At 42.8% G+C, this 24,966-nt stretch overlaps 1 protein-coding gene across 1 annotated transcript in view; it reads right to left on the bottom strand.

Moving 5' to 3' along the window:
• The window catches only part of LOC102230440 (sodium channel protein type 2 subunit alpha-like), a 116,317-nt gene that overhangs the window by 69,644 nt on the left and 21,707 nt on the right, over positions 1–24,966 (bottom strand). Inside the window, exons 2-9 of the mRNA XM_023326813.1 lie at positions 23,336–23,500; positions 22,031–22,174; positions 21,475–21,593; positions 15,761–15,850; positions 15,202–15,330; positions 10,566–10,657; positions 8,491–8,733; positions 1,950–2,013 (exon numbers count right to left, since the gene is read on the bottom strand). Coding sequence (XP_023182581.1) covers positions 1,950–2,013; positions 8,491–8,733; positions 10,566–10,657; positions 15,202–15,330; positions 15,761–15,850; positions 21,475–21,593; positions 22,031–22,174; positions 23,336–23,458 — 1,004 coding nt within the window. The 5' untranslated portion in view covers positions 23,459–23,500. The remainder of the gene's footprint in view (positions 1–1,949; positions 2,014–8,490; positions 8,734–10,565; positions 10,658–15,201; positions 15,331–15,760; positions 15,851–21,474; positions 21,594–22,030; positions 22,175–23,335; positions 23,501–24,966) is intronic.

Below are 24,966 nucleotides of genomic sequence, written 5' to 3'. Positions count from 1 at the left end.
GCAGCCTCAGTGGTTTCTCAGAGAGCTCCCCCTGGTGTTCGGGTCCGGCGCTGCTTCGTCTCGTTCAAACAGAAATCTTTGGACTGGGCTGAACTTTTCCAGCTTTCCTGTTGGGAATTTGTTTCGTTTCCAGGAATATTAAACTCTGAGGGGAACCGTGTTCATTAATCAGCCTCATCAGGTCCAAACCGGACCTGACGCCAGCCCCGCGGCCGCCTTCAGCTCCTCCTGTCAGCACTCAACAACTTCCTGACGGTGACCTCAGAGGTCAGATGTTACACGGCGACATCACGTCTGCCGCTAACGAGCTTCCTAACGAGGCAGGCTGTCGCTCCGCGTTGGGCAAGTAGCAGGAACGTCAGCAGGACGTTTGCTGCTCTGCAGACGATTTGTAGGTCACCTCTTCCTCTGGAAGAGCAGAGGAGAACCTCTGGTTCCTGCTCCACTCCAGGTCCGGTTCTGCTCCGGTTCCATTCCGGCTCCATTCTGCAGAGTCTTCATGTTGTCCAGGTGCATGCTGGGAACTCACCAGGTACTCCAGCTTCAGGCTGTTAAATTTTCCTTTCTGCAGCAAAATATCAAGCTAAATATGCTTTCACTGAATATTAAATCTCCATGGTAACCAGTAAAGGTCATAAACACTTCAGCTGAATTAAAAGCACTGAAAATAACAAAAAGAGTCTAAAGAAGCAAATCACAGCAAGACGGCGACACAACTGGAGAACCTGCAGCGATAAAAACACGAGATCCTCGACCCAAACAGAACCTGCAGCTCATCGTCCTGTAGCCTGATCAACCTGCAGCTCATCGTCCTGTAGCCTGATCAACCTGCAGCTCTTCCTTCCAGCTCGGCGTCAGACGGAGCGTCGGTTTGTCGGGCCGGGTCGGCTCAGCCTGCGTCGCCCTCCGGCTCGGCCAATCAGCATCTCTCATGAGAACAGGAAGTGAACAAGGCGGTGGTTCAGAGCGCCGTCATGGCTGCTGATTCCTCCAGCGGTTTGACTCGGATCGGATCGGTCCGACCCGGCAGAACAAATGCCCACAGGACTCATCGCTCCGACTCACAGCTGAGTCAGAGACGGGGTCAAAGGTTAAACACAGTCATCAGGACGGCGATGAAGGTCAGCAGACCCAGAGCTCGTCATCAGATAGAGATAAAACTTCAGGAAGTTCCTCCTGATTCCAAACATCTTTCATCTCCTCTCTTCTTCTTCTTGGGTCTAAATAAATACGTTCAGTGATTCTTCCTTCCTGTTCTGCTCAGATCAGTCCTGATACTTCCTGCTGCCTTCGCTCTGCTTCACCTCCACTGAACCGTTTCTCCACCGGCTGCTCCATCAGTCAGAAACGCTCCTCTAACCGGTCCAGAGCCGGACCAGGAGGAGAGCAGGAGGAGAGCAGGAGGCAGCGTGTTTCTGCCTCTCGCTGGTGATTTATTGCTGGTATTACAGAACGTTTTCCCAGCAGCTACATATTAAAGGATCCTCCAACAAATTAGGACGACGGCAGCAGAACGGAAACCCTGGAGGACGGCGGCACATCCGGCGCTCCAGAGGTCACAGCTCCAGAAATCCACTAAACGTTACTCAGCGTCTCTGAGCAGCTGAAGAGGTAAAGTTAGGATGAAACCGGATCCACAGAAACCCGGACCGTTCGGACCTCACAGGAACAGATTCTGATCAACAGGTCTGGGAGTTTAATGGTGATTTTAGAGAAAATATCAGAAACGTGACGAGATGTGGAGGATTTCTTAGAATGAATAAATAAAAGGTTCATTTAACTCCAAACCTTCAGTTTGACACATTTTATAAAAGAGTTCTAGAAACAGAAGCTCTATAGAAACATCTGGAGAGACGAAACCAAACCCAAACCATCCATCCATCCATCCATCCATCCATCCATCATGTCGTTTGGACCAGAACCGGTCCCTACAGGCAGGTCGGACTCACCCTGCGTCGCTGCTGTTTCCACAGATTAAGGCATCCTTGGCTCCTTCCACTTTGTAGAAATTATCTGGAAGAGAAGAAGAAGAAGATCAGAGCTCAGAACTGTTTCCTGTTCATCAGAACTGTTTCCTGTTCATTAGAACTGTTTCCTGTTCATCAGAACTGTTTCCTGTTCATCAGAACTGTTTCCTGTTCATTAGAACTGTTTCCTGTTCATCAGAACTGTTTCCTGTTCCTCAGAACTGTTCCCTGTTCATCAGAACTGTTTCCTGTTCATCAGAACTGTTTCCTGTTCATTAGAACTGTTTCCTGTTCATCAGAACTGTTTCCTGTTCATTAGAACTGTTTCCTGTTCATCAGAACTGTTTCCTGTTCATCAGAACTGTTTCCTGTTCATCAGAACTGCTTCCTGTTCATCAGAACTGTTTCCTGTTCATCAGAACTGTTTCCTGTTCCTCAGAACTGTTTCCTGTTCCTCACAGAGATCTCAGAGCTTCCTGTCTTTAGATTAGGACAAACTTTCACTTTTCTTCACTCTTTTCTCCTTCTACTCTCCACGTCACATCATGGCTGTTACTTTAACTATTCTCATGTTCCTCTCTATAGAAGTCCAGTCTAGTCTGCCATTCAGATTGATTAACGTTTTACTTTCATCAGCACAGAAACTTGTCCTAGTTCAGTTCTGCTGTTTTCTCAAACCTCCAGTTGGAACGGATGAGATTCAGTTATTGGTTTAAATTTGTCTCTACATTAATGAAGTGAATATGTTTAGAAAACCTGCCTGTTTAACGTAAAGGTGACCTTTAACCTTTAACAGGTCAGGATCTGTCTCAGATGACCAGGTTTCTCTTCCTGTCAAAGGTTTTAAGGTTCTGTCACTTTTATCCAAATAAGCTGCTGCTGGCCACGCCCCCTCCTGTGTTTTCTCATTATACAAGTTAAAATGGCGGCAAACAGAGTCACAGTTATATAACTGAACATATCTTTGACTAATTCAGACCCAGAAGAAGTGGCGCCCCCTGCAGGTACGTCAACAACCCGACCGGTTGCTAGGCAACGGGGCGGTTGATCGTGACTTAATAATCAGAAGATTTTTGAAACGGCTTTTTCTCCAGACACAAACTAACTTCATCCTGATGGAGTTTTACTGAAGCAGCAGAAACAAACATGGAAAACAAAATCAGGATTTTTAGAAATAGACTCAATGAACATGTTTACTGTTCAAATGTTCACATTTGTGACTGTAGTTACTGTAAACGTCACAAGGCAGGAAGTGGAAACCTGCTGCAAAATGGAAACTTTTACCAATATTCAGAACGGCACCATCAGGATGTTTCATATTTGGAAAAGTTTCACACCTTTAACTGGAAAACTGTCTGTTTTTAAATAAAAGACCCGAGCTTTGTTTTCCTAAAGCTTCCTGCAGACAGGGCGTGAGGCCGTCTGTCCCGGCTTCCTGCCCGTCTCCCGCGGTTACCGGCGGATCAATACGCTCATCAGACCGGCTGCGTCTGTTTGGACCGTCTGAGCGGCCGGCCAATAAAACCTGAACCATTACAGCAAACACGCTTTGTTAAACATTTATCCAACACTTAAACCCACCGCAGGCATTAATACGCCTTAATGTCTGCTGGAGGACTCCGGTACCAGAGCGGCCCAAACCCACTCAGCAGCAGCAGAACCTGACGTGCAACACGATTTTACTGGTTGGAAACAAAACCAGGGTTTGGCCCAGACTGGTTCAGGGAAACGTTGAGATTAAATAATCTGAGGATGATTAGGAAGGAAATGACAGATTAAACCAGGTGAAGCGGATCCGGTCTGCGGTCCGACACCGGATTCTTCTTCTTCTTCCCGTCTCATTTTCTGCCAGACTGAGTGGCTCTCCGTGTTTCAGCTTCTTCTGGGACGTTAATCCGTCCTGTCGTGTTTCCAGCTCCTCTTTCCATGAGGAACATCCAATCTGACAGAACAGTGACAACAGAATTTAAAAGCCCAAAAGTCCCGCAGTCACAGCAACAACAGAACCGCAGAGCCGGTCCAGTTTGGTGGGGAGGAGTTCTGATCATCTGGACTCGCTGACACACAAAACATGTTTTAAATTAGACTCTAAATTGGATCTTTAGTCTTTTGTTGTCACAAAATAATTTTGTCCCATTTATTTTATTAAATCCAGTTAAAAATACCGAAGCTAACAGACGTTCAAACGTATTTCAGTAAAAAATTATTTAGTCCAAAAACGTCTTTAGTTATTAAACATAAACAGTTTTATTATTTATAACAGTGTGTCTGAGATTAGCTATGCTTTAGCTTCACCTCGTTTGGTTTAGCTAGCATATTGTTAGCTTGCTTTAGCATAGCCTAGCTTAACCTGCTTTGTTTTTGTTTCTAGAATATATTTTTTATTTTTCTAGACTTTCCTTCATATTTTTGTTCATATTCTGGTTGAATTGTGTGATTGAACATTTTGTCCCTCTGGTTCTGGATCGTTTTTACTTTCACACAGTTATTATAATACGTAACTATGGCAACAAGATACTGCTTTTACGACTCGGAGGAGCTTATCTCGGTTTTTGGATAAATAAAGTATTTTTTAAATTATACTAAGCTGAATTGCTGGCCTCAGTTTGGCTTTGTGAGCCTTAGCTTAGCTAAACTTAGCTAGCCTTAGCCTAGGTTAGCATAGGGCAAGCTAGCCTCACCTTATCCAGATTTACCTTTATCATTATGCAGATGGAAAATCATTCAGAAACCAATTTAATTACTTAAAAATGAAATATAACCTTGTATAAACTAGCATTTCCTTTAAAACATGAACTATGTTTTATTAATTTAATCTTGTTTTGTTGAGATTCTTATTGCAGCCGTCGGTTTTCCATGTATTTGACGTTACATTGATAATATTTTACTCACATAATAAGTTTCATCTGGCTGTTATTTTACTGAGTTCAGAGGAAAACAAAGCAAACTGCAGTTTGTTGTTCAGCAGGTGAAGAGCCAGTTTACCAGAAACAGAGAATTTAAGCTAATTAAAGACGATAAACGATTTATTCTGCGTAAATGTTCAAAGGTCGTCGCAGCAAACGAACCGCTGCTGAAACAAAGGCTGGAGTCTCTCTGTGTTTTCCTCCACTTCATGGCATCACCTGATGTTCAACAGTCATGTTCTTCGTCACCAGATGAATGCATATTAGCACTCGCTCTGACATTTAGTACAAAGATTCATTTTTCCCAAAGAGACCACCATCTGGGAAGATTTCACTGAGCTGCAGAAATGTAGAAAATTGTCTCAACGGGACGCCTGAAGGAGAGCGCCTAATTTCATTCCTCTTTAAAAACTCAAGAGCAGCAAATTATCCTGTCAGGGATGAATAAACCTCTGTCCTCCGCCGCAGCGTTTTCATCAGCACAAGATAAATTTACAGGAGAAAATCTGCAGGTTTGACACACAGCAGGAAGAGTTATAGTCCGGAGTGAATTATCCGGCGGTTTGTTCATCAGCAGGAAGGGACCAGTCAAAGGACCGGCGGTCCAGGTGGTTCTGCCTCATCAATCAGAGCAAAACGTCCAGAACCAATCAGATCATGAGTTTATCAGAACCGCTCACCTGGTAAGACGCAACCCGCCCTGTAACCCGACCCACCTGCTGACTCAGCACAAGCAAAGCCTGATGGGAAATGTTTGGAGAGAACGTGTTGCATTGATCGGCAGACTGAGGACCGGACCGGACCGGACCGGGTCGGGCCGGGCCGGTCCAGTCCAGGCTGCGCCGCCCCACACCTCTCAGGTTTCACAGCAGCTTTTAGGGGTCGATACGGCAACCCGCAGGGGACAATTATTTGTTGTGATGGATGCAGAGGTAAACTGGGAGCGAACATTTAGAAGGTGCATTAGTGAAGAGGAGCGTGTCCTGACATTCACCTTTACTGTAAACTTCATCTGGATTCACTCAACACAACCTAAACTTTCACCCTGCAGGCTGCCGGTTCAATTCCCTCATTCACCGACCGTCACAGGAAACAGGAAGCTGAGGCTCAGGTGAATGTTTCCGTCACAGGAAACAGGAAGCTGAGGCTCAGGTGAATGTTTCCGTCACAGGAAACAGGAAGCTGAGGCTCAGGTGAATGTTTCCGTCACAGGAAACAGGAAGCTGAAGCAGTCTGCCGCTCTGCAGCCTTCAGGTGAGTCAGATCAACGCTGGACAAACTGTTTACCAGAACAGATTTAGTTTTTTACTTTCAATACAACTCAAAACTTCAGCACTCGGAGATAATCTACCAGTCAGCCTGACTGGCGACAGGAAGGCCGATCTGACCGTCTGGGTGGAAACGAAGGAGGCGGCCATGTTTTCTATGGCAACGGAGCAGATCTGGAGAAAAGGAGTGAACAGAAACGCCTCAGAGAGCAGCAGCCCTGCCAGGACTCTAACGTCCCAACACAGAAACAACCAGCTCCTGATTCAGGCCTCAGTCTGCAGGTCAAAGGTCACAGTCGGAAGAGAAACAATATGGCGGCATTTAAAGCAGCACAAACCTTTGAAACTGAGACGTTTATCTAGAATACGTCGAGTTTGGAGACCAAACTGAAAAAACAGCAAAATAAAAACTCAAACCAACCGTTCAGCTCGGTGGAGGAGGAGTCATGATGTGGGCTCGTTTTACAGCCACCAGAACCCAGAACCTTGTAGTCAAAGGAAGCTTAAAACCTAAAGAACTGAACTGTTTCAATGGCCTAGTCAAAGTCCAAACATGCTGAAAGCCGTGTGGTTTTATTCTTCCTGGAAAGTCAAATTTATTCCATCTTTAAACGTCATGAATAAACAGCAGTGATTATTTATCTAATAATGAGAGAAATCAGAGAATAAAGTGAGTTATTGACTGATTGGTTGTCAGGATGTAAAATCTCACTAAAGTCTTTGTGTCGAGTCTGAAGTGGAATAAAGGTAATGGATGTTGGAGACTCTGTGGAAACATTTCCTTTGTTTGGTGTTTACCTGATGCAGCAGCAGCTGGACTTTTCATTTCCACAAAAACATTCAGCCTGATGAAAAGAGATTCATTTTTATTATTCTGTTTCTGGAACCGTTTTCACTGAAAGGTTCTGGGAACAACAGAAATGATGGACAATAAAATTACACAGTAACTATCCAGAGCAGCCGAAACTTTATTTCAAACAATATTTAAATATTATTTTGGCGATTTTTTATAGATTCAGTCAATAACATGATGACAACTGGTTTTATGAAAAGCTAAGAATAATTTAGCTAAACTGAAATAAGACAGGATGAACTAAGCTAAGCTAAGCTATGTTTAGCTAAGCTAACATAAACAAAGCCAAGTAAGTGTAAGCTAAGTTATGCAAAAGAAAGAAAAGCTTAACCATGGTAAACAGGCTACATTAAAAAACATCTACATCTAAAAAAATCTAATCTAATCACATCTCTGTTGATTAGATATGATCAACGGAGCCGATACTAGCGATGTTTAGGTATGCTAAGCTAATGTTAAATAAGGTCAAATGAACTAAGATAAGCTGGAATACATTAAGTTTTTTAACTTAATGTATTCCATGTTAAGAAATGTTACATTGAGCTGAAAAAAGCTTAACTGGGAATAATAAGTAAAAAAAGAGACTCAGCTAATCCTAAGCTAAGAACTGGGCTAAAATAATCAATCTAAGGTTCAGGGTCCATCCTGAAAAAGATCCGGCCTGTTGGCGTTAATTAAATAAATTATATTTATTTTACAAAAATGATATTAAAAGTGACAAAGCCTAACAACAGCTTTCCTACAAGAACAAAAACCTTCCCTTCAGCCTGCAATGCATCCTGGGATACGCTGCGCTGTGAGATTTACTGACCTTCGTCACATCGGCCTGGAATCTGAATCTTTTAAAGGTTTGTGGTTTTATAAACTCGGAGGGACATTGATGTGTTTAAGGCTAAATTTACAGATTTTGTTTTCCAATGAAAAAGTAAATTTAGTGAAAAAAATTGGTTTGTTTTTTTGTTACAATGTTGGGAACAAAATGTTTCTCTGATATTAAACTGATTATTCCTTGAAATTAGGAGAGTTTATGCCTGATGTAGAGATTAGAGACAAAAACTCCAAAAATACAGAAAATAAGAGATAATTGTTTTAAAGGTAAATGAAACTTTGCATGGATGAATAATAAAAATAAAAATAATGAATCAGGAGAATTAATCTGAACTGTTTGTCCATATAACCGTCAGTCTGTGATCCACATGATGGAGAACAAGGACGGCCGAGCAGACTGAGCGTGTGTGTGTGTGTGTGTGTGTGTGTGTGTGTGTGTGTGTGTGTGTGTGTGTGTGTGTGTGTGTGTGTGTGTGTGTGTGTGCCCTGACGTCAGCTGCAGCCGCAGCTCCAACCTGACGTTGTCTGGTCCGTTTAGGAAGCAGCAGCAGCATCTCTGCTCTGACACACAGAAACATCTCCAGAGCAACCAGCAACCGTCAACAGCAACCTGCGTCCAACAGGAAGTTCTGATTCCACCGACCCACCCGCCCGACCTGCGGACTCACCTTCGTCTTCGATGAAGTCCTTGATGGAGGCCCAGGTCTTGTTATTGCAGAAGAAGGAGGTGTTGGCCGGCAGGCTGCCGTTGATGCAGTGCTCCGTGCTGCGGACGCATTTCTGTCGCAGGTTTCCCATGAACAGCTGCAGGCCGATGAGGGCGAAGACGCTCAGGCAGAAAACGGTGAGGATCATGACGTCAGCGAGTTTCTTCACCGACTGGATCAGAGCGCCGACGATCGTCTTCAGGCCTGAGGAGCGCCGCGGGGCCGGTTAATACTTAAAGCTGCTTTTAAACCGTAACGTCAAACAGCAGGAAAAGATGGCCGCCCTCTGATGAATGTTTAAACACAAACTCAGCGACAAGACGGAGGATGAATTTGATCCAAAAGGGAACATTTGAGTTTAGGCTGTTTGTCCCTCCTGACAGTCCGATAGACCCGGTTCTACTGGAACCAAAACTTCAACAACTGTCCATTTCTGCTGCTAGCATTGGCTAGCACGTTAGCTTTGGTTGTATTTACCCAGAATGCCCTGCGCTGTAGTCCATTTCCTGCTTTTGGAGCGCTCTCTGGTCCGCTTGGCATTCACATTCAAACCGAACCAGAGTTCACTTCAACCGAACCCAGACTGAGGTCAGAGGTCGATTAGCGTTCACACCTCACCAACCGGACCAGACTCTCTAGTTCAGAGGTGTCCAAAATGAGGCCCGGGGGCCATTTGTGGCCCTTAGAGTGATTTCCTGCAGCCCTTCACCACCAAACAAATCTGGTACCGGACCATCAGGAGGGAGAAGCCTTAGATTTTGGATCAGGATTTTAGTGAGGTAAAACTGAGGGGCGGCCATCTTTATTCAGGTAATAAACAAATGAAATAATCATGCATTTATACCATAAATAAAAGAATAAATAAGACAATGATTCTGCTGAAAATCACCAAGTTCACCCTCTAAACTCCTGAAGTTACACTGAGACACACAGAGGAAATGGGTCAGAACAACAGGAACAAACACTGAGAAGTGAACAGAGGGAGCAGACAAGCTGACAGCCGTCCAAACGCTACCATGTCAGAAACTCCTCCGTTTCCAGGGTCTGAATGTTGTTCAGCTGCTTCATTACAAACAGAGCTGACCCTGTTTCCAGTGTCTGTTGGCTAATGACCGAGTTAAAACAGAACCACAGGGGAACAACAAGGCGCCTTGCTGTTCAGAACACCGACATGCAGAGTGGACACACAGAGCGACCCGAAACTTCGGCACGGCGACACGACCACTGACTCATTCTCACGTCTATGGAAAGGAAAACATCTACAGTCTAATCAGTTTCATTTTATTCTTTCAGATTCAGACAAATCATAAATTAATATCAATCATTTAAACTAAACTCAAACGTTTCTGCTTCAGTTTTTATGACAGTTTGAACATTTTAATCACCAAAACCTCCCAGTAAAAATATTTAACTGGAGAAACTGGAGATCCAAACAGATCAGGAACGGGCCGACGTCCTGCAGGAAGAACCAGAACTGGACTCGGTATGTCAGGTTCGCTTCCAGCCCAGTGGCATTGTGGGAAATGAAGGAATTTGTCACAAAAAGTGTAGGAAATTTTTAGGCTCCACTTTGAAATCTCAGCCAAACCTGGACGGTTTGAGTACAGAAAACATCTGGCAGCAAGATTCATGAAAATGAAGCAGAGAAGTTTGTGAAAATCAACATTTTGGCCAAAACTGATCTGCCATTATTTTAAGACAGAAACAATCATCTGCACATCAATAATCCATATAAAAAGTGTTTCTGGGTTTAGCTAATTTCAGCTCAAATTTAAAATCCTCCATTTGGAGCTGGTCCTTCGCTCTTCCTCTGCTGCTGGTAAAAAAGCGTTTCTGGCCTCTGCTGTCCACTCACACAGTGTCAATAAACGCCTCACGTTTCTGCATACTACCTCTGAGCTCATTTCCAGGAATGACAGAGCAGATAGAGCAGCTTCAGCAGGGAGTATGCAGCAAGAGATATGAAACACAGCCACTTATTTCTAGCAGCTCGGCGGGTCAGGAGGGCGGCGCTCCGTTTCCCTCGTGTTTCTCACCTGGGATGACTGAGATGGTTTTGAGCGCGCGCAGCACCCTGAACGTCCTTAAGGCTGACACATTACCCAGGTCCACAAACTCAGTGACATATCTGCAACAAGCCGGGAGACAGAAGCACAAAAACAGACACACACAGAAGGATGTGACCACATGGAGCAACGAGCCGACACGCAGGGATAATCAGAGAGACGGAGATCCAGGCAGAGACAGGAAGAGCTGTGGAGCCTCTACAGCCGCAGGAGGAAGGAGAAATCAGACAGAAAAGCTTCACACCGTCCAGACTGGAGAAATATTCACTACAGTTTCATCCTCTGGCTCTCAAAAACAAATATTCACAGCAGAAGTCATCTAACTTTTGTTTGCTTCTGGTATGCTGGGCAGATTATTATAGTTTTGTTATTTTGCTGCTCGTTTTGTCAGCTAGCAAACGGCTAATTAGCAAAATAAAGCTAAAAATGTTAAATCTTTTTTATTTATTCATATTTAGTTAAATGTGTTGGAAAAGAAACAAGACATTAAAATTTGACAATAAATAAAAAATATCTAGCAAATATTACAGTTAGCATGCTAACTGTAATTAGCATAAAGTCATAGCGTATGATGTTCCGTTTAAACATACCTGCTAGCTTAAACAACAAAGTATTAAACGATATATTTAGGATTTATTGTTTACTTTGACTTTAAACTGATAACTGCTTTAGAAATATTAAACAACACAAATATTTAGTACAATACAAGCTAACCGCACACATGTAGCATGTGTATAGAATGAAACAAACTGTTTAAAATTGTAATAAATGATCTTTATGATTTTTAATTGTTAACTTAGCTTCCAATTAGCTCATCAGCATTTTATTGCCAGTCATTTTATCAAAATGTTAGCTAGCAAATGGCTAATTGGCTAAATTTGCCTGAAACGTTTCTCTGTAATAGACTGATTTAAAGTTTTAGGAAACTTTAATACGTATTTTAGCTGTAAATAAAAACACTGAATGTGCCGGAAAAATAGCAAAAATAGATTTTAAAAAATTCAAGCAAAATTGTGCATTACATGCTAATTACAATTATCATAAAAATAGAAACACTTTCATTTAAGGATTGTGTGCATAAAAAAGATTTATCATGTAACTATTGAGGTAATCAGATTACATTACTTTCTTAGCTACTCGCATTTTATTGAATTTTTAGCAAACACTTAATCCAAACGTTAGCATCACAAAAGCAAACATTTCTAGGAGTGAAAGGAAATTTGAATAAATTCCACAGGTAGAGGAATATTTCCTTGGTTCTCCAGCTAATGACCAGGTGCTCAGCTTAGCCTTATCTGACTTTTCCTTCTGTACTGTTCCTTTAAGACAGATCAGGTGACCTGGGACCTCTGACAGGGCGGACAGTGGGGGGTGAGCAGGTAGGCTGGAGCTGCAGGACATGGCAGACACGGACGGACAGCGGATGACGTTCACAGCTAACTCTCTGCTGCTCTTTGAATGAGCTGCCCATGTCGCCCCCTGGTGGTGAGGCCTTACCTGGGATGACTGAGATAGTTTTCAGGGCTCTCAGCACTCTAAACGTTCGCAGCGCCTGCAGGTTTCCTACTTTGATAAACTCTGTTAACATCCTGCAGGGAGCAGGACGGTGGTTTCCAACAAACGACAAAAGAAGACAAAGATAAGAAAGTCGAACAATCCTATAAATTAGTGGGAGTCGTTAACCGTTATGAAATAATTAGATCAATAAATGTCATATAAAATTTCACACCAAATATGGAGTTTGTTTTATTTAAACTGTATTTGCAGTTTTAACATGTTTTAGAGAATATTTTCAGATTTTTGCATTTAACTTGGAAAAACACAAGAAATGAGGGTCCAAAGTTTTTCTAAAGTACCAAATAACATTAATGATTAGTCAGAGTGGAAACTCAAAAATCACAACTAAAGTAAAACAGAACCGTGTAGATTTTAGTTATTTTATCACAAAATGTTTCCGAAACATGAAATATAAATCAAATTTAGGAAGAATTTACATTTTGAACACTTTGTTATCAAGCAAGTTTTATCTTTAGAGCAGTTAGGCTAACATTAGCGTTAGCTTAGCACAAAGAAGTAAAATTATTTTTAAAAATGTTGTCAGAAAATTGGAAAATAAAATTATTATGAAGGTAACTGAAGTGTTAATATTTTTGAGGAAAACTAAATTAAAATGTGTTTTTGAAAACTAAAGTATTAAGCTTCATGCTAAGTTTTTAGTGATTAAGTATTTTTTGTTTATTTTTACATTTGTTATGCTAATTTTTGCTAATTTAATGTTTATCTATGACTTTTCTTGCTCTGTTTTAAAGTGTTAAAAGCCAAACAGTGATTGTTTTTCAGAGGTTAAATAATGGGATGGTGTTGAGCTGTGATCTTCTCCTCTGATGGGACCCGGCCCGGCCCGGCCCGGCCCGGCTCCAGGCGACGCCGGCCTGTTGGGCCTCGGTTAAACTCGGTCATCTGATCCTGGAGCTGCTAATGGATCTCCATCACGGCTCGTATTTCAGCAGGTTTGATGCTGCAGTGATTTAATCAGTGATGGGAGCGGTGACAGACGGACCGGTGACAGATGGACCGGTGACAGACGGACCGGTGACAGACGGACCGGTGACAGACGGACCGGTGACAGACGGACCGGTTCCATCGCTCCGTAAGCGACCTGCTGACCTTCCTCACTGCGTTCCCACGTTTCTCCCCTCCGACCGGTCCGGTTCTGCCCGACCGGGTCAGAGCCAACGTTCCTCCGCCAGAGGAGGAGGCGTCTCTGAAACGTTTCACTCTGATGGTTACGCTGCAGGTCGGCCATCGATGTGGCGGATCTCTTATCTTATAACATCTCTCATCCCCTACTCCAGCATCTCTCTAGTGATACAACCAGACAGACTTAAAGAGGAGCAGCAAAAGCAAAGGAGGTGGATCAGCAGAGCTAGCTAAGAACTGATGGAGTTATCCAGATATTGAGCTGTTAGCATGTCATAGCAGCTGCAACAGTCTTCAGTCAGAGGCAGCTTCATGGTGGTTGTGATATTGACTGCTACTGGACTGAACACATTTGGATGATCTGAGTCACAACATTTCATTTCTCTTTAGGACGAATAAATAAATTTATTTATTCATCGATTTATTCATCGTCCAAAGATTCACCGCGTCAGAAAGTTTAATTTTTCCTGAATCCGTTTTTATTTGGATCCTTTTTCCAGTTTTTTCCACAATCACAGCTTGATGTGATGGTGGTTCTGATGGTGGTTCTGATGGTGGTCCAGATGGTGGTTCTGATGGTGGTTCTGATGGTGGTTCTGACGGTGGTTCTGACCCGTTGAAATGTTCAGAACCTTTAGGATTTAACCTCCAGTGTTGTGTCCACATGTCCGTCCTCTGTCTCCCTGTCCAGGTTCTTCGTTGGTTCTGAGGTTCTGCAGTCCGTTTTCCTGACGCTGCAGAAGCTTTGAAACTGACCAGAGACGTGAAAAACTTTTTAAACTGGAGCTTAAAGAGGCGAAGCGTCAGAAAAGCTTTTCACTTTAATTCCTCCACAATAATCCCAGCAGAGCCGCCGCTCTGCTGGCTCAGCTGCTCACACAGCCTGCAGCTCCTTCACAATAAAAGCTCCTCAACACGCAGCCTGCAGCTCCTTCACAATAAAAGCTCCTCAACACGCAGCCTGCAGCTCCTTCACAATAAAACACACAACCTGCAGCTCCTTCACAATAAAACACACAACCTGCAGCTCCTTCACAATAAAAGCTCAACACGCAGCCTCCAGCTCCTTCACAATAAAACACACAGCCTTCAGCTCCTTCACAATAAAAGCTCCTGGGAAATCACTTCCTGTCTCACCTCTAATTGTTTTTATTGTTTCATTAAATATTTGCAACAAACTCATAATTAATCTTTATATCTGCCGTTTTATTTAATTTGTTGTGTAGCTTTAGGTGTTTTGCTTTTTCTGTTTCTGTAAGGATCTTATATTCTAGAAGAATAAAAGTAAATTAATATTGAAATGTTTTTTAGTGTTTTGCTTCTAAAACAGATTTTCTGTTAGAGTTTGGGATTCTAGATGTTTTAGAGTGAATGTTTTTATTTTGTTCCAGATGCATTAAGACTAAGAATAAAATAGTTTTCTGTGTTTTTAAGTTAATTTCTATTTATTTCTTTTGATTCTGAGTTCAAGTTTCCAGCTTAATTTCTCAGCAAATTATTTATTATTTATATTTAAAGTCATTTTATTCCCAAACTTTATATTATATTAAATCAGTGGTTGATGCAACAGATCAAAGCAAAGCAATTTTACTTCTGGGTCTCAGAGTAAAAGGGGGAAGAAAACAAATGCCTGCCACACTTTTCAGACTTTTTTCATCAAATTCTGTAAACTATGCAGCGTTTTGCTTCCAGACCCAAAAGTTTAAAGGGTGTGAATACTTCTGCTCAGAATGTTCTGGTTCTGGTTCTGGTCGGCCTGATGGCTGAAGGAAAACCTTCCTGGACTCCTTGGTGTGTGTGTGTGTGTGTGTGTGTGTGTGTGTGTGTGTGTGTGTGTGTGTGTGTCTGTGTGTGTGTGTGTGTGTGTGTAGGTGTGTGTGTGTGTGTGTAGGTGTGTGTAACTCACGCCATCACGATGACGCTGAAGTCCAGCCAGTTCCAGGGGTCCCTCAGGAAGGTGAAGGGGCCCACGCAGAAGCCTCTGGCCAGGATCTTGATGAGCGACTCGAAGGTGTAAATACCTGTGAAGGTGTACCTGGGCGGGCGAGCGAGAGCAGAGAGAGAGGAGGAATAAATAAGAAACAGACGGATAAATATTGATAAAAGCTCCTGCTGCTCAGCCTTCACTTATTTATTTTGTCCGAGCCACCAAGTGAAGCGGAGAAAGACATGAGCACAGAGAGTCACGTCAGGCAGAAACTTTAACGGATGGGTCCCTTTAAGGGCCAAAAAGCTGCAGCTTTAGCTGTCAGCGTTAGCCTCAGTTAATCTGAGTCTCTGCTCAGCCTGATGGGTTCAGACATGTTTCCTCCAGACTCTGACATTTGCAGCCTGACGTTTCTGCTGCACACGATTCACCTCTGAACCGCCGCCGCTTCCTGTTCATTAAACACATCTTCATCACATCGCCACGTCCTCCTCCTCATGTCTGCTCCCCCTGCAGGCGGGACGGTTCTGGTACTTACTCCAGGTACTTGGCCCAGTTGGCCGGCTCCGACATGGCCATGAAGCAGCAGTTGGTCAGGATGGTGCACATGATGAACAAACTGAACAAAGTGAGCAGGTTAAGGAGGAACAACGTCTCACATTTAACACAGACTGACAGGAAAACAAAGACGACTCGTTTCTATGGAGACCGCCTCACATGCACAATCTGGAGGTGTGTGCGCTCCTTTCCAGCTGGGATCCCCAACACGAGAAACTCAAAGTTTTCCTTTGGAAGTGGGAAGTTTTCTTCATCTTTGTTGGTTTTTAGTATTTTTACTGATGTTGAAGTGAAACCAGTCCAATGCTAGCAGGCCGAGATATTTACAGGGCAGTGGCTACAATCTGTCCCTACATTACAATCTGTCCCTGAGGAACGTTACTAATGTAAGACAGGACATTTAGAACATTAGAAAGTATAATAATAATAATAAAATGGAGATCTATTTTCTAAAAATAAGACATTCCCTCCAAAGTCAAACTGAACGGACCACATTCTGGTTTTTCTAAAAACTTCAAGTTTCAATTCAGAATCTTGTTTTTATTCATAATATTAAATATTAACTTTACACAGTTAAAGTACATTCAAACCTGTTTAGTTTTGGGTTTTCAGTTTGGCCAAATTTTGACATTTTCAAAAGTATTTTTTCTACATTTAATGTAAATTTATTGGTATTTTAATGATAATTGTACCTTTAACGACCTGCTGGTCAGTGTAGACATGTAAAATCTTGGTTGTTTTATTTAACAGCTGGTTGCTTTTAGCAGAACATGAATCCAGTCTGAAGTTACCTCAAAGTAAAACATGAGAAGCTAAAACCAGGCTGCGGCTGCTGGTTAGTCATTGGTCAGAGTTAGACACAAAAAGAAAAACAATTATTCTGAATTTACAGTCATTTTCTGTAATTTGCAGCTCTTAGTCACGGAGGTAAAACGTCTTTGCCATTTTGTTAAAATTCGGGGAACTGCAGCTTTTCTCTGAGTTCCAGCTAAACTCTGACATATAAAAGCAGCGCGGCAGATTTTAGCCCGTCAGTGTGAGGAGTTTACCTTCCACGTCTCATTAGAGCTAAATAAAGATGAAGAGTCCTCGCTTCCCTCTGATTCCTGCCACTTTCAATACAGCAAATTAATCTGCCATTAGCGCCCCCCTCGCAGGAGAGCCCACTCTAATCATGTCATAATGGGGAGTGGGAAGTTTCCAAAGTGTCAGCAGCAGCAGAACAGGTTAAATATCACCTTCACCTGCCGCGCTGGGTGGAGGAAGCCGGCGCAGCCGTCAATCACGGCTATAAATGAATCATAATTATTGTAATTTGGCAGAAGGAACTTGCTGCCGGAGCGAGAGCGGCCCAAACTCAAAACTTGTTGACTGAGCTGCGGCTGGCAGCTGGTGAGATAATACGGTTAGCGCTCGACAAACAAACGTCCCCACGCCGCGCAGCCAGAGGCTAATTATCAGCTAATGGTAGCCCTGATGCTGTGGCCCTCCCAGGCCACCGTACAGCTAATGTCATTACTCCTCCCACTTCCTCCACAGGATCCATCTTCCTCCCACTGCCTCATTTCTACTTCTGATTTCCACAGGTTCTGCCATCTTTCCCCTCCAGGCGACCAGATCAGGTCGATGTTTATTTTGTCTTCTGGGTTAAAACCACCAACAACCAAGAAACGGGTCAAACTGAAGCTTCAGTTGATAAAAACAACCTAATTTTATCTAAATATAGGTGATAAGAGAATAAACTGTAGGTAAGATACTGATTAGACATAAGCGCTCAACATCACCCCACTTTGACAAAATTAATTCTCCTTATAAGTTCTAAACACACTGGTGATTTTATTGTTGTTGTGTATTATGTGTCTTTGTATTTTGCTGTCTATGTGGATCATAAGTCTGTTAAATCAATCAATCAATCAATCAATCAATCAATCAATAGTTGTAGTTGCTAGTGTAGCAAGGTGAGTTGCAGGAAGTTTTTCCAGGTACTTTTTGGGGAACCAGCCCTTTAGGGAGGAAGTACTTTAACTGTAAATAAACCATGCTAAAGTTTAGCCCCGCCCCCTGACAGCAAAGTGGGCGGGGCCAATGGACACCGAGAGGCGGGGCCAAATGTTGACATCAGAAGGAGGGAAAACACTCAGCAGCTTAGCAGCTTCTCAGGCTCTTTGTTTTTTCTCTGAAGAGTTTTAGCGGCTCGTATTTTTTCCACAGTAGGCTGAGAGGAAGGAGGGCGAGGAGAGGGGGGAGGACAGGCGGCAAAGGTCGTCGGGACTAAGGCCTCCAAACGTGGGGCGTGCTAACCCCCTGCGCCACCACAGCACGCCCCAACTTCTCAGGCTCTTAAGCAAAAATAAAAAGCATCTCATGACAGATTTAGTTTTCTGAGTCGTTTACAGCAACATGTGAAGCACGAGTTGCTCTGAGCAACAGGAAACGCTTCCAACCCGACTCACCGCCACGCCGTTTCTGAGTGAGACGGTTTTATCCCTGGACAGTCGGTGTTGACCCCAACCAAGCTGCTGGGGCCACGTTCATTTTCTCTGGGAAAAATACATTACTCTAATAATAATTATTATTATTATATTATACTAAAATCTTGAGTGCTGTTTTGTTATTTAGACTTAATCACCTTGTGATGGTTCTGAAAAATGTTGAAATATAAACAATAAGCTGAATATTAAAGACTCAACGGGTCAGAAAACCAACATCAGGTTTCCATGTTTTTCTACTTTAACATCCTGTTTTAGTATTTTCTGGCAGAACTTTCATTCTGTTCTGGTTGTTTTGGTCTCTGGTTCTGTGGTTTCAGTTGCCTTCCTCAAAACCAGAACCTCCATCTCGGCTGATTGTTTCTCACACCTCCGGAGCCGGGCGGTCAGTGCCGAAGTGACGGACCCGTTTGGATGGGTTCTGTCAGATAAAAGCGGTCCTGATGGAGAATTAGTGAGTGTGTCCGCGGATCACGCCGCAGCCTGTCAGGGTGGCGCCGCAGCGGTCGGGCAGCCCTCCAGAACACACTTCATCCTCTACAAACACTTCCAGAGACCGGACTGAAGGTCCACTTCACACACGCACACACACACACACACTCCACACCTCGCCGCCGACCTCCTCACCCACCGATCCCCGTGACGACGGCAGCGTGTCCGGCGGCGCGGCGGCCTCCAGCCGCTTCCCGCTGTAAAAATAGCCGGTGAGGAAGGAGGCAGAGGTGTGAAGTAATGTCTGACATGTTGGTCTGAGGATGAAGGGGGCGGGGCCAACTGGGGAGGGGCCAAAGGGGGCGGGGCCAACGCACCAGAACCTTCTGGTTCTGGATCCACAGTTACCACCAACATCTGGTATGAAGCATGAAGATTTAACGGTGAACAAGAGATTCACTCAGTTGTTTTCTTTACATTCAAAGGTCAAAGGTCACAAAATTTGATTATAGGGGCAGAAAATCAATTCTTTAAAAGATAAATAAAATCAGCATTTTTATTGGGCTCTAAAGTGGATAAAACATAATAAACCCTGAATTAATTAAACCACAGAATCGAAGCGTCTTAAACAGGAAGTCACTACCAAATATAGACGCTGGTCCTTTGGGTAAATACTTTTATTCTCCTGTCTTTAGTTAAATCATATTAAAATTCTCTTGTTTCAACTAGAATCACCAAAATTACTTCCATTTGCTAAAAGCCTCATTTATTAAAGCAGAGTTTCCTAAACTTTTCCATGTCAAGAAATTCTGATTTTATGATTATAATTTCTGATTGAATTCATCTGTAATTTAAACATTTTCAGATGTTCTGGTAAATACAGGGAGGGAGTCCAGTTTTTATCCTCAGACCAGCTGTGTTTTAACCTTTTTCTCTCTGTGTGTGTGTGTGTGTGTGTGTGTGTGTGTGTGTGTGTGTGTGTGTGTGTGTGTGTGTGTGTGTGTGTGTGTGTGTGTGTGTGTGTGTGTGTGTGTGTGTGCAGATCTGCTCTGATTAAAGCCGGTCAATAATTCCTGTTGCTGTTTGTGGTCGGCGGGCGTTTTGAGGCGTTACCCGTCCGTCAGCCCGGTCTGGAGTCCGTCCAGTTAAAACTCGTCACAGGAGATTCCTGGCCGTTTGCAGCAGCAGCAGCAGCAGCGATTCAACAGCCTGAGTGACTAATGATGTGTGGGCCTAAAAGCTCTGAGACACTTTTATTCTTCTAAATGGGAGCAGCGCTGCCAGCTTTTGTTTTTATTTTAATGAAGTATAATTTTTTAAAAATCCTCTACATTTTATTTATCACCCTGGAATTACTTCAACTACATTAACAGCATTTAATACAAGTTATCAGCAGAGGAGGGATTTATTATTTTCACATCATTTCTACAAACTTGAGTTCAGCAGAAAGACGGCTTAGAAAAGCCAAACAATAATTCAGACTTTATTTTGTCTGGAAAAATCTGAGAAAATATAAACAATAATCTGAACTACATCAACTGACAGAAAACATAAATACAGAATATAATTTAATTTAACACTAAAGTGATGAACAAACCGAAGGAATCTGACAAATATTTATTTTATGACTAAATCTGATTGGATACTAGAAAAGACTATTGTTGTGTTCAAGTTGTTAGCCAATGAGTGAAGCTATGCTAGCCTAATATAGCATCTAAATGCTAACATGTAGCTTCAGAGGCTCTGAGTCAAACCAACCTGTTCCCCTCCTGGCCTGTGGGGGCGCTGCACCAAGAACCACTGAAGGAAACGACACAAAAACCTCTGAAGACACTGAGAGCAACTTCCTTCTTCACCAGATGGAAACAAGATGGAGGATTTTAGTGTTGGAGGATTTCTCTTTAGTCTTTGGCTGAAGACCAGGAGCCATTTCTGCTGCTAGCGCTAGGCTAACATGTTAGCTTTGGTTATATTTACCCAGAATGCCCTGCGCTGTAGTCTACTTCCTGCTTTTGTTCCTCTTGGCGTTCACATTCAAACCAAACCAGTTCACTTCAACCGAACCCAGACCGAGGTTTGTAGGCGGACCAGAGGTCAGAGGTCGATTAGCATTCACACCTCACCAACCAAACCAGACTTTTCTACACCCTGAAATAAAAACATTCATCCTCCAGAACAAACTCGTGGTTTTCTTCCAGCTCTAAATCCAGGCAGAGCCGCCCAGCCTGCTGAGCTGTTAATGTTCGGAGGAGAGAAAATAGATTTGTTTTCAGCCATAATTGAGCTTTTAATGGGATAAGTCAGTGTGCTGGTGTTTCAGCAGCAAGTGCTTTTAGAAAAAGTAGCTTAATTATTTTGTTGATTAATGGAGGAAATGCACTTACATCACCATCTATTCGCTGCCATTTAAAGGCAGCGCTAATCGCTGGACTGGGAGCAGAACAAGTGAGTTTTATCTGAAATTAAAAGTCAGCAGAGATGTTTGTGGTCAGTGGAGATTAGAGTCAGAACAAGAATCTGTTTCCTGATGTTTGAACAGCTTCTTGTTTCTGCTTGTTTAAAAACACAGATGGACTAAAAACCAGGACATTTACTGAGCCGCTGATATCTGGGAGTAAAATAAGTGAAATGTTCCTTTAATCGTCTAATTATGACCGTCTGTTCTTTAAACTCCAATAAGCACAGATCTGCCTCGACAGATCGGGTCCAACCGGGTTCAGTTCAAACCAACCCAGTCTGACTGACCTTTGACCCCCAGCAGAGTGAAGGATATGAATGGACCAGGATCCGGATGGCGAGCCGGCGGATGGGGTGGAACGGGCTGAACATGTAGAGCGCCGACGTGGCGCTGAAGCGGAAGATGGCCTTCCCTTTGTTCAGCACTATGAAAGTCTGCAAGAAAAACAGAAACGCTTCACTGCAAAAAACGATTTAACCGTTTTCTTCTATATGACCCAATCTTAGAAAAAGAAACAATCTGTTGCTGCTGTTTTTATGAGATAGACATGAATGAATGATGGAGGTCAGGATTATTTAGATGCTTAATGTTTGGACTCATCCAGGAGTTTAGAACAAACCTGCAGATCTGGAGAGAAAACAAGTCGTTCTGACATAACTGGCTGAAAGTCATAAAGAATCGTTTCATATTTCACATGCAGATATAATAATAAGTAGTGCAGGTTTTAGCAGTTTTTCTTAGAATAATTGTTTTGAATTTCAAGAGCAGGTGTATGGAAGCCTTTCACTGCCAAAACCTGGAAATAAATCCAGGATCTTGTTGTGAAAAGTTAATTTTCTGCCTGGTTGGAAGCATGTGGACAGGATAATACCCTCTTGTCTCTGAAGTAGTAGGGGTCGATGTCCTCCAGGGGGACGCCCACCAGGTGAGACGGGATGTCGGCAAAGATCCGGGGCAGCTGCTTCCCCGCCTCCAGGTCGGGCCGGGGCCGGGGCAGCTCCACATCGCCCAGGTCCTTAGAAAACAAAACATTTATAAACATTTATGATTATGGCGTTTTGTCTGTCTTCGTCCATTTTGTTTGTATTTTCAGTGAGGGAACAGGAACTTCCTGTTTTGGAGTAAAACTGCCAAATGTGACCAAAATTCGATTTCTTTTGCTCATATCTTTTGCTCATATCTTTTGCTGATATCTGAACCGGGCCGTATCTGAACGGCCCGGTTCAGATCTACTCACCCCAAAAATCTGCATATAAAGTTCCTCTATATGTGGAAATAACCGACACGCATTTTATCCGACTCTTACATTATTGATGCGTCATAATAATGAAATAACCAGACGGCTGAAGCAAACTTTGTTTGTCTGGTTCTGATCTGGTGACGAGAAAACGAACATCGTCACTGATGGTGGCGGCGGCCATCTTTACTGCCGTAAACAGAGCGCTGCTGCGTGGCGGAAACGTTCTGGTCTCTGACTCACTTTGCGGTCGGAAAGCGTTCACACAGAAGTCACATTTAATGAAATGTATGAAATACTACACAAAAAATAAATAAAGAATTTCTTTTTTTTTTTTTTAAACTCTGAACAGAGCATTAATGTAGCGTCAGTTAGCTTAGCATCACGATTTGACCCAACAAAACAAAATCCTCCTGGGTTTTAATCGGAGTGAAGTTGGACCTCCACTTTCTTCCAAACAGATTAAATTTGGTTTCAATCAACTTAAATATATTTGAGCAGCAAAATGTTTCGTTTGTGCTGCTTTTGATGACGACCTCTGACCTCTGGAAACCTTTTTATTAACATCTTTAAAATGATTTCGGCACAAACAAAAGTTTTTGCTGCACAAATGTTTGACACCAACTTGATCAGACTTGAAGTCGCTGGAGGGCAGCTTCACTCAGGAACTAAAACTTTTCAGTTTTAACAAAATGTTGCCTCCAGTTTTCAGTTGAAAACTTTAACAGGTTTAACTTCAGAGTTCCTCTAATGTTTATAAGAATAACTTATTTATTTTTCATTTATAGCTAATGATGGCTGTAAGCTAATAATAAAGCCTAACCTGGGTTAGCTAACAAACTGTTGAGGTGTTTAACTGGTTACTTCCTGTTTTCATTTCTGGTTAATGTTCCCAGGTGGGTGCCGGCCCAGGCGGGCGCCAGGCGGGTCCATACGTACCTCCTGGTACTGCTTTTTGCGTCGGGCCTCCTCCTGGGCCATGCGCTGTTCGATGGCCGCCAGGGAGTCCGGCGTGAAGCGCTTAAAGCTCTCTGGTCCCATTGGAAACACATAGCCAGCCATCTTCTCATCCTGATCCTGCTGCTAACTGGCCCGGTATACCAGCTGCAGACACAGACGACACACTTAGATGTCCAGCATTTCATATCGTTATTCTGCTTCACTCTTCATCAACCAAAGTGTATTTTAAACTGCCTCAAACAGACCAAAACAGAGTATTTTCATATTTTTATGCCTTCGCTCCAGAAGCGAGCCTCCTCCTGTAATCGGATGTCAGACTGTTCAGACACCTGTTGAGAATATTTTGGATCGTTAAATCATGAGATGAGGAGCGTTTGATTCGAGGACCTGCAGAGTGAGGATGATTTGGCGGTTTCTTCTCTGCCAGGTTGATTACGTCCTCTGAGGCGGCGACCTGCCGCTCAGGACGACCCACAGCATCGCAGGCTTCTTCATTAGAGCTGCACTCAGAGGCTCGAACAGGCAGCAATCAGCCGGAGAAACTCATCTACCTCCTCCTGACGCTCCCTACTGTACGCTCTGGGTTCCCTCCATTTCTGAACCATCAGCTGGTCTTTGTTCCAGTTTCAACAGGAGATCCCATAAAAACAACAACTGTCTGCTGAAGGTATGAATGATGCAGTCAATAATCTGCAGCTTTAAGGTGCCATGGACTGAATCATACCAACAATTAGATTTTACTTTCTGGCAATGAGTGAAAAGATAAATAAATACATACTGTGTAGTAATTAGAAACACAGTATGAAAATATCTGTTAGAGGAATAAATGAAGCCTGAACACTGAAGGACGGTTGATGCTACTTTCTGGGTTACATATTTTCTCAAATTAGCATCAAAAGGCCAAAGATTAGCAAACATCTTCAGAAAGCATTTTAGGTAAAGCAGTGTAACAAATAGTCATTATTTATTATTCCAGATAAAGGCTAATATCATTAGACACTACTAACAACATTCTCCAGTGGCTGCTAACTTGTTTTAAACATATTAGCTGTTAACATGTAGCAACTAAACTAGCTTCAAACCTGCGACTAACATTTAGCTACTACATCACCTGTTCACCTGCAACAACAATATTAGCTGCCCACCACTACAGTAGCTGCTAACCTTTAGCATCTATAAAAGTTAGATGCCCTTATAGATGCTAACCTTTAGCATCTACAGAAGCTGCTAACCCATAGCAAACATATTAGCTGGTAATGTAGCAACTGTAGTAGCTGCTAACTTATAGGAATCCATTTTAAGCTTGAAAACAAATCCAGTCCCAACTGTGGTTTGTTTCTTATATAGATATTTTGTCTATCAGTAATTTTAAGCTAACTAGGTTAGCGTAGCATAGAGAAGCTCACAGTGTATGCTACAATGCATCTTCAGGATAGAGTAATTACTACTGATATGATTATTTCCTGATTTGTTCTGACCAGCCGATGTTTCATTATTCTAAAAACGTCTCTATCCTGAACTCTGACAGGCTCTTTATTTCTTATTTTTTGACTCACAATTAGCCAAAGCTTCATTCATTTTTTTGCCAAAGCTCCTTGTATCCTAGATTG

The sequence above is a fragment of the Xiphophorus maculatus genome, chromosome 21 (genome assembly GCF_002775205.1).
Source record: "Xiphophorus maculatus strain JP 163 A chromosome 21, X_maculatus-5.0-male, whole genome shotgun sequence".
Lineage (NCBI taxonomy): Eukaryota > Metazoa > Chordata > Actinopteri > Cyprinodontiformes > Poeciliidae > Xiphophorus > Xiphophorus maculatus.
Note: the sequence above shows the minus strand (reverse complement) of the source record. Positions and strands in the feature narration are given on the sequence as shown.